At 48.9% G+C, this 14,847-nt stretch overlaps 1 protein-coding gene across 1 annotated transcript in view; it reads right to left on the bottom strand.

The window, feature by feature from the left end:
• Positions 1 to 14,847, bottom strand: part of FNBP1 (formin binding protein 1) — a 396,531-nt gene that overhangs the window by 6,415 nt on the left and 375,269 nt on the right. The window contains exons 14-15 of the mRNA XM_075834540.1: positions 13,282 to 13,479; positions 952 to 1,061 (exon numbers count right to left, since the gene is read on the bottom strand). Of these exons, the coding sequence (XP_075690655.1) occupies positions 952 to 1,061; positions 13,282 to 13,479 (308 nt within the window). The remainder of the gene's footprint in view (positions 1 to 951; positions 1,062 to 13,281; positions 13,480 to 14,847) is intronic.

The following is a 14,847-nucleotide window of genomic DNA, read 5'->3' as shown; positions in this document are numbered from 1 at the left end:
CAGAGCTGAACTCACTATTCTGCTGGTGGAGTCACTGTGTACATACATTACATTACTTATCCTGTACTGATCCTGAGTTACATTCTGTATTATACTCCAGAGCTGCACTCACTATTCTGCTGGTGTAGTCACTGTGTACATACATTACATTACTTATCCTGTACTGATCCTGAGTTATATCCTGTATTATACTCCAGAGCTGTACTCACTATTCTGCTGGTGGAGTCACTGTGTACATACATTACTTATCCTGTACTGATCCTGAGTTACATCCTGTATTACACTCCAGAGCTGCACTCACTATTCTGCTGGTGGAGTCACTGTGTACATACATTACATTACTTATCCTGTACTGATCCTGAGTTACATCCTGTATTATACTCCAGAGCTGCACTCCCTATTCTGCTGGTGGAGTCACTGTGTACATACATTACTTATCCTGTACTGATCCTGAGTTATATCCTGTATTATACTCCAGAGCTGCACTCACTATTTTGCTGGTGGAGTCACTGTGTACATACATTACATTACTTATCCTGTACTGATCCTGAGTTACAGCCTGTATTATACTCCAGAGCTGCACTCACTATTCTGCTGGTGGAGTCACTGTGTACATACATTACTTATCCTGTACTGATCCTGAGTTACATCCTGTATTATACTCCAGAGCTGCACTCACTATTCTGCTGGTGGAGTCACTGTGTACATACATTACATTACTTATCCTGTACTGATCCTGAGTTACATCCTGTATTATACTCCAGAGCTGCACTCACTATTCTGCTGGTGGAGACATTGTGTACATACATTACATTACTTATCCTGTACTGATCCTGAGCAGATTTTCTGGGCCTCTCTCTTTGGGTATTGGGGGGTATTTTCACAAACCGTGGGCACCCCTCCCCTCATCTATTACTTCATGTACTGTGATTAGTCGCCTCCACCGCTCACCTCTGGTCGATCTCTTTCTGGAGATCTTTGTTGAGCTCGTCCACTTTTTGCTGCAGCTTTTTCCTCCTTTGCTCTGGGGGCAGGTTGCTGAAGTCCTCCGGTGTCGCCCCCTGGTGGAAGCCAAAACACTGAAATGTCAAGTCTACTATCTGTTCAGACGGCATGCACTCACTACACCCATGCACCGCATGCAATAATGGGAGCCAAGGCTGGAAGAGGGCAGCACCCCCACACCACAGGCGACACATCGTATTCATTGTCCACAGAGAGCGAATCACAGATGCAGCTGAGAAAGTAAAGACCCCCCCCCCCCCCCGCTGTGCATGTCACTACCACATCTCAACTATGCCTGCAGCACAAACACTGCGCCTCCTTATGATTTGGGGACCCCCAGTCGCCTCCATTATCCAGTTTTATGTAAATGCCGCTTAAATGTATAATATGTACCGTGTGCTTCAATGCCTTAATATTTCTACTTGCTGTCAGTGAATGGAATCAAGTCATGGCCTAAACCTGTTCTTACTGCTGAGAGTTTGTTTGCAACTGTATCCAGTGTAGACTTGAGTGATACAATGTATCAGTGCAGGTAAAATGTAACAACAGTTGAGGGGTTGCTGTAGCAAAACCTCTGAGCTAAACGCATCAGAGGTCCTGTTAGTTTGTTACAATGTATCAGTGGAGGTGTAATGTATCAGTCCGGAGTCCTAGCTGTACAGCTCACAGAGGATTGTCTAGACTGGATACAATTGTAACAAACGAAGCCATGGCAGATGCCCATTCACTGACAGCAAGCGGTGATTGTGAAAATGGTGACAAATTGAAGCGCAAAGTTTATTAGAAAGTTGTAGAACTTTTCATTAGAAGCCTCATTTACATAAATCTGGAAACCCCTTTAATTGGATGAATGTTTGCAGCACGGCCGCCCGCAGAGGACACGCGATGCGCTGAATATCATCCTCGCTGCAGTTTTCTCCGCCTCAGTTCTTGGGTTTTTACTTTGCTGCTAAAGGCGAGCAGGGAAATTCCGTGGCATAGAAGGAGTTAAACGAGAAATCTTCCTCCCGGGTGGCATGTAGTAACAGCGACGTGATTGGTGGGATCATTCCATTCTGATAATGTTATGGAGAATTTGCTGGAACGACTCCTGACCATGGTTTGCAGTGTACGGCTCTACGGTCGGGGGTGGGGAGAACATTTGGCGGCTTATAATGGAGCGATGTACATTTATAATGTATTATGTGCACTCTGCTATTATATAGTGAGCGTGCAGTGACCAGATCCTGACACTAGGTGGAGCTCCGTCTACACAGCCGATTGTCATTGCATCTTGTCCAGATCTGCATCTCAAGTGCAGACACAAAGCACAGCAGAGAACAATGGCCGCGTCTCCCGTCCCCCACATCACCCCTACATTCCTGCCCGCCCTCTGCTCTATGCTAATATCATGCCCACATCTGTGCCCGGCCTCATCACACCGCATCTTGGTGGCAGAAAACAAAATTCCTAACTGCCCCTGTAGTGACCTGCATGACAGACATCATTAATGGCAGAGCAGTCATCAGAAAAACATGGCCGACATGTGACTAGAGGAGCAACAGAGCCCCATGAGTGTCATTTAAAGGGACATTAGTTATTTACAGCAATGCTGCCACTTCAGAATAGACGAACTCTAGGGGGCGATGATGCCATTTCTTATATATATCTATCATTATATAATTGAGCTCAGCCTATGACAGCCTAGATCAGTTCTACCGGTCCACTGTTTTGTTGTTAAAGCCCAATCCTCGTATATAGAGAACTTCTGCAGCTTTCAAATAGACTGTGTTCCAATTCCTAAACATTACCAAGATCTCTGCTTGCTGTTGATGAGTGGGAACATCTTACTTTACTTCCAGAGGCTGAAAACCCATCCTGACCTAATACTTCTTACAGCTGAAGGTTTGTTACAATTGTATCCAGACTAAGCTGATAAAATGTATCAGTTCAGGTGAAATATAACAAACTATCAGGACAGGAGAGAGATGTGTTTACCTCACAGAGGATACAATTGTAACAAAACCTCAGCTGTGAGAAGTATTAAATCAGGATGGGTTATCTGGCTGTAAACAAGAACGTTCCATTCACTGACAGTCAGCATAGATTTTGAAAACCGCGTACTACTGAAACATACAGTGTATTATAAAGTCGCAGCTTTACGAGTTCTTGACTCTTAATTCTTTGACTTTTCTTGTTCTGATCTTAAGCCGTGTGTTCTACTCCTGTCACATCCAGAGCTGCATTCACAGTTCTGCTGGTTTCCGGTTATAGGCAGGAGCTGACATTTTCCGGTTTCCTCCTGATGGGTCATTGGGTATACAGAGCCTCCTCTGCTGCGCTGCATTGCAGGAGCTCTCAGGATTCACAACCTCTCACCCTCTACACCCTGCTGGTTCAGCGTCTGCACAGAGAGACCTTCCTTTATGAGGTGGCCACAGGCTGATACATTGTAACGAACTATGCAGGTAAAATGTATCAGGACAGTGGAGAGATTTATTGCAGGAGCTCTGCTGGTTCAGTGTCTGCACAGAGCATGTCCTGCTGTGGTATATTGTGAGGTGCGCAGCACAGAAAACTACACGGTCCAAAAGAAGCAAGAAGGAAGCTTGTGAATGCAGCTCTGGTTGGGACTGGAGTACAGTAAGAAATTCACATGTTAACGGATCTGGTTGTGATCTCCTAACAATAAACACCAAAGCTCCTGAAAGATGATGGAACTACAAGTGTCAGGTCCGGCCCGGCAGGGCATGCTGGGAGGCCGCTGCCTATGACCGGTACTTACTCAGCTCTGCTCCATTTCCGGTCTGCACCGTTGGCTTGTTAGGGGTTAATGGTCACACCCGGTGTTTGGTTCAGTGGATTATTTCAACATGACTCTCGTTTTAGGCCCACAGGGACAGCCGACATGTCACATGACACACGAAGCGGTGGCACTCGGGAAGGGGGGGGGGGGCACGCACGAATCACATGCAAATCTAAGGACGAAGTGGTGGGGGCGCCACCAGAGGCACAACCAGGTGACAAGCCATAGGTCCGAGCAGTGGGACTGCATGTCGTAGATTTAGCTCGGTAGCTGCGGACCCCCTACATCACGATCCGAGCAGGGGGCCCCTTAAAATGCACCTCCAAGTTTACACCTACACAGAACGTTCAGTAACTTTGGGAATACTTTGCTTTGCTCATTTTAATCTACTCTAGTCACATCCAGAGCAGCACAATTCTTTTTTCTTTCTGGTCTGCCTCACATCTCCCTACTGCTGCTGGTTTAGTGCCTGTACAGAGTAGGCTCTGCTGTGCTGCATTGCGGGAGATACAGTGTTCACACCACTGTACAGTAATCTAGAAAGAATCCGACAATGCCGATCCTGAGTCACAGCATGTATTCTACACTAGTGACATCCAAAGCTGCACCTAAATTCAATTGGCTACCATTTACGATTTAACAGCTTAGCTGTCTCCCATCAGGCAGTGCACTCCACCGTACCGCATTGCAGGATTTGCAGACGACATTAATTGCCTGCCATAAACACTACGTCTCCCACAATGCACAGCAGCAGAGTATGCTCTGGACATAATGTGCAACCATATATGAGGTCCTCCAGTCACAGCACTGACAGGAAACCAAAATAGCGGATGCAGCTTTGGATGTGACTGGAGTAGTTAAAGTATTTGCAAAGTTACTCGACATTCTATGGATATTCGTCCAGTTAATGATTTATTCAGATTTGCATTTTATTCCCCGGTTACGGGTCGGCCAGTAGGAGGGGCTTCTGCTTGTGCCTCTGGAACGGGTATGGGGGAGGGGGGTTCATGCCGAAACATTTCTTACCAACTTCAGAGAAAGCTTCATGGGAGATCAAATGGAAAATAAAAAAAAAGAGAAGGAGGAAAGGAAACAAAAAAGTGCACGTCAGCGAGGGATGAACGTCGCCATGACACCCAGAGACGTCACATCAAACACAACCTGTGCCAAAGTTCACAAGCGCCCCCTGCTGGCACGGGTTATTATTTAGAGACTGCTCATTGTTCATGCAGCAACATCGCCCCCTTGTGTCCACAATATTAATACACCTGAGCGAACAACACAAAATTCTCTAAAAATATTGGATCCCAAGTAGAAGATGCTGGATGAGAAAATCACTAATAGCCATGACAGCGCCCCCCAGTGGTGATCACCCGGGATTGTTCTGTAGTTATAACCGTCCTTTCTTCTATTGCTCTGCCTGTGTAGGTGTCAGTGTTCACTGCAGTTCTGGCATTTGATTCATGAAACAGAAAGCCCAGGATGAACAATGCTATAGGATCGAAGGTCAGTAAACCGCGCTGCAGCCGACACTGCAAACTGTGGGGGCTCCTGAAGATGCTGCTGAATAAACGGAGGTAACCGGATTAATACTCAACTGCAGTTACACCGAGCTCATGCCCCTGGGTGATGCGTCACTATGGTTGGCAGTTGCTGCTCCTACAGTTAGGGGGCGCTCTGCAGGGTGTGAGGAGGACGGGGCCTGGGCAGGGTGACAGATGGTGAGCACTCACTGCAGTGACATCAAGAGGAGAATACAAAATACACAGGCAGAGGGTGAAGGACTGGCAAGCGGGCACAGCGTCCCCGGATCCTCACCGATACTCAGACCTGAAGAGATCCTGCGCCCGGCCCGGATATAAAACCTGTGTCACCCCCTCCCCTGCCATCCTCATATTATGTGGGCACCAGGGTGATTGTAACCGCTGCACCCCCTGTAGCTGCACCCCTGATGCATGAACTTGGCTGTAAGGTTATCAGGGGGCAGGTGTGCCAGCTACTAACCCTGATGTAAACTACGACTCCTCCTGGCGCCCGGCCTGCCAGTAATCCGTATAGACAGACGGGGGGGGGGGGGTACTAATAGTCCAGGAACCCAGAATGAGATTATGAGCTCCCGCCCGGGGGCAGGGATGATGGGAGTGATACATTGTGAGATTAGACTGTCAGCTCCTGGGGATCAGGGAGGGATTATAATCTGTGTACAGCGCTGGAATAAACACATGACACTATATATTGTTCTACATTATCTTACGTTCCATCGGATATTATATGACATTGTATCGGTTATTATAGGACATGGTGTTGGATATTATATGTTATCAGATCTATTATATTATATAGTATCTAGCATTATAACGCTGCAGCATAGATTTGGGGCGCCCGTCTGATCCCCGCGCGTTCCCCGTCCCGTCTTCCGGCTGTTTTCTTGCTGCGCCCGCTTGTGAACTTTGGCACAGACCTGACGAATGCAGTTCTGGATCCAGAGAAAGATGGGCACAGACATGGCAGGAACGCCGACATTTCCTAGGGATCACCTACTACGCAATCACTACAGGTGGACTTGGAGCCCGCACGCCCCCCGCACGCCCCGGCCACCAGTCCTGCAGGGTTCACGTCGGAGCCTCACAGACCCGTTTAAAGGCAGCGCTGGAGGCAACGCATACGGGGGGACATGGTGGGCAGATGTCCGTCATTCATCCCTGAGAGTGACAGCGCGGTCTCCGGCAGGACGGGGGATCTGATGTGGACACAATTAATGGTGATTAGCGGTCAGTCCAGACACCGAGACCGCCGCACCACGGCCTCCAACCAGTGCGGATCAGTACAAGGAAGGGTTAATAATAATTTGGCGTTACCCCCCAAAATAAAAATTCTCTAGTAAATATAAATCCTGAATTTGACGACTAATTTTTTTTTTTAGTTCTGTTCGTGTCTAGGAAAGCTGGGTGACGTCCAACATGGCCGCCATATCACCTACCACAGGTCCCACCCACCTTTCCCAGGCTCCTGAACGGCAATGCAGCAATATATAGGAGGAGTGGGATGTATAACCACAATAAACTGGAAAGGATGGGTGACCTCTCGTGTAGAAGCTACAATGGCGGCCATATTGGTTGTCACCCAGCTTTCCCAGAAACAGATCTAGCTAGGAGATGGTTAACGATGACTTCTCCAGGACTGATATTCACCCCCATCATTAGTCCAGAGCAGACATAAGCACACTACAACTGAGGAACTACAACTCCCAGCCAGCACTACAGCAAATATAGGCCGTACAAGAGCCTCCTCCCCCTCATGAACGGACCGGGATTTCCGCTTGGGGTGATAGTCCTGACACGGCCGGCTCTGCACATCCAATAACGCCAGCGGCAGGACGGCGCCGCAATATAAAGAAGAGTCCTGGATTACAAGGAACCCGGCACCGGCATGTACTAAGGTCCAATACAACGCAGAATTAAAGGGGACGCACCAGAGAACCTCCACAGGAGTCCGTTCTATCTGCAGAGCATTGCGCCACGCGGCAACATTTTTTTTTTACAATCAGAGATCACAGATGCTTTCAACGAGCGGTGCCTGGTGGTCACCTAAATGTGGCTGCGCTGCAATACCAGGAACATCCATGTACAGGAGTGGCGCTGTTGCTGGAATATCTGAAGCCGTTTTACTATAAATGGAGGATGAGAGTTGTATTGGATTTTGCAGGTGAGCAGAATCGACATGAAGACGGGGGCTACACCGGGGATGGAGGGGTCCTCCGGACTGGACCTTAGTGCATGTCGGATTTTCAAAAATTTGTCTTAAAGGGCCGGTGTCCAGTCTCCTCTGAATAAAGCTTAATAGTTATAAAATGAAAAGATCTGAAACTTTCTTAGACTGGGATTAAATTCCTCCCCATATTCAAGATCTCTGATTACAGTCAGTGGATGGGAAGACTCTTGATTACATTCAGAGGCTGAAACCCTGTCCTGACCTAATACTTCTCACAGCTGGGGGTTTGTTACAAGTGTATTCAGTGAACTCCAGACTGATATCTGCACTGATACACTGTAGCAAAACATCAGGACAAGAGAGAGATTTGTGCAGCTGATGTTTTTACCTCACAGCATTGTCCAGACGATACAATTGTAACAATAAAATAAAAATAAACAGTAAAGTTACCATTCACTGACAGCCAGCAGAGATCTTAAAACTGATGAGGACTTAACACAAAGTTGCAGAACTTTTCATTACAGACGGAGGAGCCCGGTTTCTTTCCTCTCCTCTGATTGGCCACTGTGAGATCCGCGTGGTCAGTGAATGCCGGAGCCGGCCGCCGTTCTATCGCCACCGCGTCACTTACGACATAGTCCCTAGCCTCAAAGGCGCACGTGGCTTTTCCCAGCGTCCTCTTCATCATCCCCTTGTGAAAAGACACGGACTGAGTCTGCCGGCCGGGTCAGCGAGAAAACAAAAGCAAACAGGATGTTAAGGGGGTCGCGGGGTACAGGAGAGGGAGGGTCACGCGGCGGAGGCGGCCATATTGGATCCCATCCACTACCTATGAGGAGTCTGAATGGCACATCATTTAAGTCGTAGAACATACCATTCTGAAGTTTGGGAAAGCTGGGTGACAACCCTTGGAGCAATAATGGCAACCATATTAGTTGTCACCCAGCTTTCCCTGAAACAGATAACGAAGATATAACTGCATAGGGCGTTAACACTTGTGTGGACTTAGGGTCTGATTACTGGTGATATTTTGGGGTGTGGGCTCTTTAAATCTGATTACCCAGCATGCCCTTCAAGCTGCTGACCTCTATGGACTGCTGTAGTAGTGTTGGTTGCCTGAGGAATAGCAAAGTTACGCAAGGTGAGCTCTGCGCGGTGCTTTGCAGATCAGTAACCTTTCCGATGACACTGGGGCTGGCACAGAACGGGTGCAGAGCTCCATCCGTGGCGCTGTTCTTGCCTCCGCAGAGCAGGGCCTATTATACTCTGCGTGCAGAGAACAACCACCCCCATCAGATTTCTCAAACCGAATTCTCCGGTGGGGGGGGGACACGACGTCAGAGCTGCCACAGGGACGTCATATATTCCCTATGACAGCTCTCCCTGTGCTGTTAGCAGGATTCAGGAACCATAATCTGTAGCTGTACAGAGGAGAGGGGCTGCTGCAATGTACTGATGGTCGGACTCCACGGACAACGTGCTGGCCATAAACAGCCCGTATAATGCTGCAGCTGTGAGGAATAAGATTTCCCTGCCCCCGCTGATAAAGGGACAGGAACCTACAAGACTGTCGTTCTTGCTTTGCCAAAAGTTCTAACCGCCCGTTATATACTGGGAAAGCTGGGTGACTACTTCTATGCCTGCCTGACATTTCCAGGCTCCTGCATGGTGCACCTGCCAAGTCATATGCCATCCCTCTACTTCTGCATAGTTAGACAGCTCTGCTTCAGAAAATGCGTGACAACCTCTCCAGGGGCAATAGTGATGGCAATAGAGGGTTGTCACCCAGCTTTCCCAGATACAGATAGAACTGAGAAAGTAATATAATTTTAACTTGGCAGGAGACGACTCCGGGACTTGTATGGACTCACGACTGGAGGATTCCCACCCCCGCTCTGCCTAATAGAGCTGCAGGAACAACCCGCAATAATGAGAACTGGTCCGATATAGCCATATAACTTATACCAGATGAAGGACTGAGCGCTGCTGGGGAGGATGGACCGTATAAGACAGGACGGGGAGCAGCTGTGCTGAATCCTGAGCCACAACTGGACTGATTCAGCTCCTCGGGGGCGGGGACTAGCAGATTATACAATATTTCTATGCTTCACCATGGACCATGATGCTTTAGAGCAGGTTTGATTCCTCACTAAATTAAAAAAAAACTCCCCAATCTGAAAAGGAAATCAATTTTATGCGGATGTTATTATCAAAGACACAAAGTGAAGGCAGCCGCTGACTGGGCAGAGCTACTAGCAGATTATCACCGCTGATCTCTACTGAATGGATAGGCTGCCTTCTCAGTGATGTCACCGCTGATCTTTAGTGAATGGATAGGCTGCCTTCTCAGCGATGTCACCGATGCTCTCTAATGAATGGATAGGCTGCCTTCTCAGTGATGTCACCGCTGATCTTTAGTGAATGGATAGGCTGCCTTCTCAGCGATGTCACCGCTGCTCTCTAATGAATGGATAGGCTGCCTTCTCAGTGATGTCACCGCTGATCTTTAGTGAATGGATAGGCTGCCTTCTCAGGGATGTCACCGCTGCTCTCTAATGAATGGATAGGCTGCCTTCTCAGTGATGTCACCGCTGATCTTTAGTGAATGGATAGGCTGCCTTCTCAGCGATGTCACCGCTGCTCTCTAATGAATGGATAGGCTGCCTTCTCAGTGATGTCACCGCTGATCTTTAGTGAATGGATAGGCTGCCTTCTCAGTGATGTCACCGCTGATCTTTAGTGAATGGATAGGCTGCCTTCTCAGCGATGTCACCGATGCTCTCTAATGAATGGATAGGCTGCCTTCTCAGTGATGTCACCGCTGATCTTTAGTGAATGGATAGGCTGCATTCTCAGTGATGTCACCTCTTCTGAAGGGATAGGCTGCATTCTCAGTGATGTCACCTCTCTAGTGAATGGATAGGCTGCCTTCTCAGGGATGTCACCGCTGAGGTTTAGTGAATGGATAGGCTGCCTTCTCAGGGATGTCACCGCTGCTCTCTAATGAATGGATAGGCTGCCTTCTCAGGGATGTCACCGCTGCTCTCTAGTGAACAGATAGGCTGTATTCTCAGGGATGTCACCGCTGCTCTCTAGTGAACAGATAGGCTGTATTCTCAGGGATGTCACCGCTGTTCTCTAGTGAACAGATAGGCTGCCTTCTCAGGGATGTCACCGCTGCTCTCTAGTGAACAGATAGGCTGTATTCTCAGGGATGTCACCGCTGCTCTCTAGTGAACAGATAGGCTGTATTCTCAGGGATGTCACCGCTGTTCTCTAGTGAACAGATAGGCTGTATTCTCAGGGATGTCACCGCTGTTCTCTAGTGAATGGATAGGCTGTATTCTCAGAGATGTCACCGCTGCTCTCTAGTGAATGGATAGGCTGTATTCTCAGGGATGTCACCGCTGCTCTCTAGTGAATGGATAGGCTGTATTCTCAGGGATGTCACCCCTGCTCTCTAGTGAATGGATAGGATGTATTCTCAGGGATGTCACCGCTGCTCTCTAGTGGATGGATAGGCTGTATTCTCAGGGATGTCACCGCTGCTCTCTAGTGAATGGACAGGCTGTATTCTCAGGGATGTCACCGCTGCTCTCTAGTGAATGGATAGGCTGTATTCTCAGGGATGTCACCCCTGCTCTCTAGTGGATGGATAGGCTGTATTCTCAGGGATGTCACCGCTGCTCTCTAGTGAATGGACAGGCTGTATTCTCAGGGATGTCACCGCTGCTCTCCAGTGAATGGATAGGCTGTATTCTCAGTGATGTCACCGCTGCTCTCTAGTGAATGGATAGGCTGTATTCTCAGTGATGTCACCGCTGCTCTCTAGTGAATGGATAGGCTGTATTCTCAGGGATGTCACCGCTGCTCTCTAGTAATAGTCTAATGTTTTCATACACCGATACCTCAGCCCAGTAGTTGCCATCTCCATGTACGTGGGTGCCGGTGGCCACAATGAGGAGCAGTCACATGTGATATGGACACAAATCGGACTCATATAATGAACTGTTCGTGCAACAAGCATAAAAATGGGAAACACGAAGAGCAAGAGCGAGAAAACCGGAGCACAACTTACCCCTCGCTTTAGACTTCTGAAGCAGTGGATTTTGGGTTTGGAGGTCATGAAGTCGTTGAGGCGATGGGAGAGGGGCTCCTTTTGCTGCTTGGGAGACTGGGGGCCGTTGGGAACAGCAGAGGGTGAGGCAGAGGCAGGGGGAGGAGGAGGGGGCTGATGAGGGGATGTTAAGAGGGACATAAGCTATGTATAAGAAGGAGAAGTGATAGAATATAGATCAAATCAAAAGATACAGGAAGAAAAACAAAAACAAAATCAAAATAAGGATTAAACAATATTTACTCCGAACCAATAAAAAAAAATAATAATTAAAAAAAAAAAACATAATAAAAGAAAAAGTATAAAAATGATAAAATAAGTGAATCCCTGGAGGAGGCAGCGGCTTGAAGGAAGGGAAGAAGCTGGATAATGTTAGGAGAAGACGAGTGACACAGCAAAGCAGACGCGACGATCAAGAGGACGAGAAGCCATGCAAATCACATGCTGAGCCCACCGTCATGTGACACCCGAAACAGCGCGCGCCCCCCGCAATGCACCAGAGCCGTGTATGCGCGTGTGACCCTGCGCTGGTCTGCAATGTGAGATCATAGTCCTGGATCAGTAACTGCAAGCCATGCAAATCAGTCCTCGCTATTGTACTCTGTTATCACCCACTTTATATTAAATTTGTCTTTTTTTTTTTAAACCATAAAATGATTCTTTCAGCCTGAACGTTACGTCCCAAATTAAAGGAAGGTCCCCCTTACACTGCCCCTTCTCAGGCAAGGAGCCCCGCGTCCTGCCAGTGGTATCTCCCTGCAGACTGGGGGGCCAATAACCTCATAATAAACCTTATGAGCCACACAGAGGACAGTCAGTGGATCACTCCTGCAGCACATCGCACCCACCACCCCTATTACAATAGGGACCATGACCCAGGACTGCCCTCTGCAGGCTGATTGAAGATCATGGAGTCCCCTCCAAAATCACACCCTCCCCCCACTAAGTGATAATTCTCCACCACCACCACACATTACACTTCTGTAGCGTTGCATTGGCGAAGGACTGGCGAGCATGGGCATGCACCGCGCCAAAGAAGAATAAGATCAGGTGGAGACGGTAAAGGTGAATGAGTAAGACAGAATTTCCCCGTGGCGTTTAGACCACCTGTAATTCTGTTAATATGGCACAAAGCGAGGAGACCCCCCCAGATAGCTGATAGCACCACAACTATTTGAGGTAACCGCTGCGGGGGAGGGGCACAGCAAAAATTGGCCAATCAAATTTCTGGAAAAACGATGACATCACTGAGGTGGGAGGAGCTATATACACAGCGCTATACCGGTAACGTCACATCTGTGATTCAGGGTTTAGCTACATCCCCCCCCCCCCATGGGGTAGAATCATTAACCCTTTCAGCACTGAGGCCGACACAGATTCCACAGTCCGCAGGGAGGGGGGGGGGGGGGGTCCACGTTCGTGCCATAGGAAGCCATTGGTATAAACAGCGGTCTGAGATGGGAGCGGTTAGCATGCCGTTCATGTGTGGTCATTAATCCAATGGTAAAGAATCCGAATTAATGGTGAAATAATTATCAAAAAAATTTAAATAAAAACAAAATGTGAAACAAAAAGTAAAAATACCACAAATACAATAATCCAAACAGTAAAGTGTGAGGGTCGGTGGGCGATCACGCTGCTGGTGGGCGCCGGACGTCAGTACCTTGTTTTTCTTGATGAAAGGCCACAGTTTTCCGCGGGATTTGCTGGGGATCTTGGGGTCGCTCCTCCCGTCCGCCCGGCTGTTGGTGAGGCTGGTGTCCGACACGGTGCGCTTCATGGATTGGGTGAAGTCCTCAAAGTCAATGTCTCCGGGAGGCTCAAAGCCGGACTTATAGGATTCAATGACTGTCTGGGAGTCCTGAGAAGACAAGGAAAAATAATGGGGTCCGCTCAAACCAGGTCCGAGACTCATCCAGAAAGAGGGGTAAGAGAGAGAAGGGGGGGGGGGGCAAGGGAGAGAGAGAAGGGGGGGGCAAGGGAGAGAGAGAAGGGGGGGGCAAGGGAGAGAGAGAGAAGGGGGGGCAAGGGAGAGAGAGAAGGGGGGGGGCAAGGGAGAGGCAGGGATAATGGTGGAAGGAGAGGGAAGGCCGTGTAAGCGATGGCCGGGAGACGATAACGGTGAAAGGGGGAGGAGAAAAGAAAAATTAGGAAAATGAAGAAATGTAGAGAAACTAAGAAAGAATCAGTCCGGAACGAGCGACGTCCTCTACGTAAGCGGCACGGGGCAGAGAAGAACAAGTTCTTGCGTTGTCCATGGGGGGGGGGGGGGTGACGGCCTCCATCTTGGTCGTGCTCCTCCCCCATCTATAACGCATATAATCCTAGTGAACAGATCCAGGACAGGGGGGTCTGTAATGTTTGGTGAGGAGACCCTCCGTATGATCGGGATCTACCCTCATATATAAGGAGTGAATATATCAGTCATGCGACTTACGGGAATCCTTATATCCGATGTTTGCGTCCGTCTTGGCGCCCGCAGAGCGCCGCTGTGGTTGTGACCTCCACTCTAGGTCGGATCCTCCTCTCCTGGATAGAACACCATGTCTATATATATATATATGTCTAATACACAATCAGAAGCGGTGACATGAAGGGCAGGACGCGGCCGTCCCCCTCCCCCGGTCCAGGATCCACGTGAAGTCTTATCGGCAGCGCTCGGTCTTTATCGCTCACCAGTTATTTCGGGAGCGCCGTGTGATACAGGACACGCGGAGACAGAAGAGGCCGCAGATAGCGGGCTGCCCAGCACAGGGGACAATGCCAGGAACAGTGCCAGGACCCCATCCCCCGGAGATCAGCGGGGCGCCGCTCATCAGCCACACGGTTGCCTGGCGTTCATGTTTTCACGCTGTGGTGGGATCAGGATCCTCTACCCTGTTATTACGCCTGGTTTATGATCCGGCCCCCGGGGAGGTCGCCACGTGCTCCGGGTTTACATCATTCATAAGATTCATTCACAGGGCACGTTAACCCTTAACCGGCAGGTGACGGCCTTAAAGGGGCCTCAATAGTCTTCAAATGCCGTCTACTTACCCCGCCATGGATTTATAGGACTATCAGGATGTCAATATAACCCCCCAAAACCCCCTTAATAAACCCATATAAGACAAGCAGGTCTATAGAGGGGCACTCCACCTTACTGCGGGGGATGGGGGACGCAGAGATTAATCCGCGGCCACAGCGTTGTCGAAGCTGTGGCCGGGGATACCGCTCCAGGAGAAGTCCC

This window comes from Rhinoderma darwinii, chromosome 8, assembly GCF_050947455.1.
Source record: "Rhinoderma darwinii isolate aRhiDar2 chromosome 8, aRhiDar2.hap1, whole genome shotgun sequence".
Taxonomy (NCBI): domain Eukaryota; kingdom Metazoa; phylum Chordata; class Amphibia; order Anura; family Rhinodermatidae; genus Rhinoderma; species Rhinoderma darwinii.
This window is presented reverse-complemented; position numbering and strand designations above follow the sequence as displayed.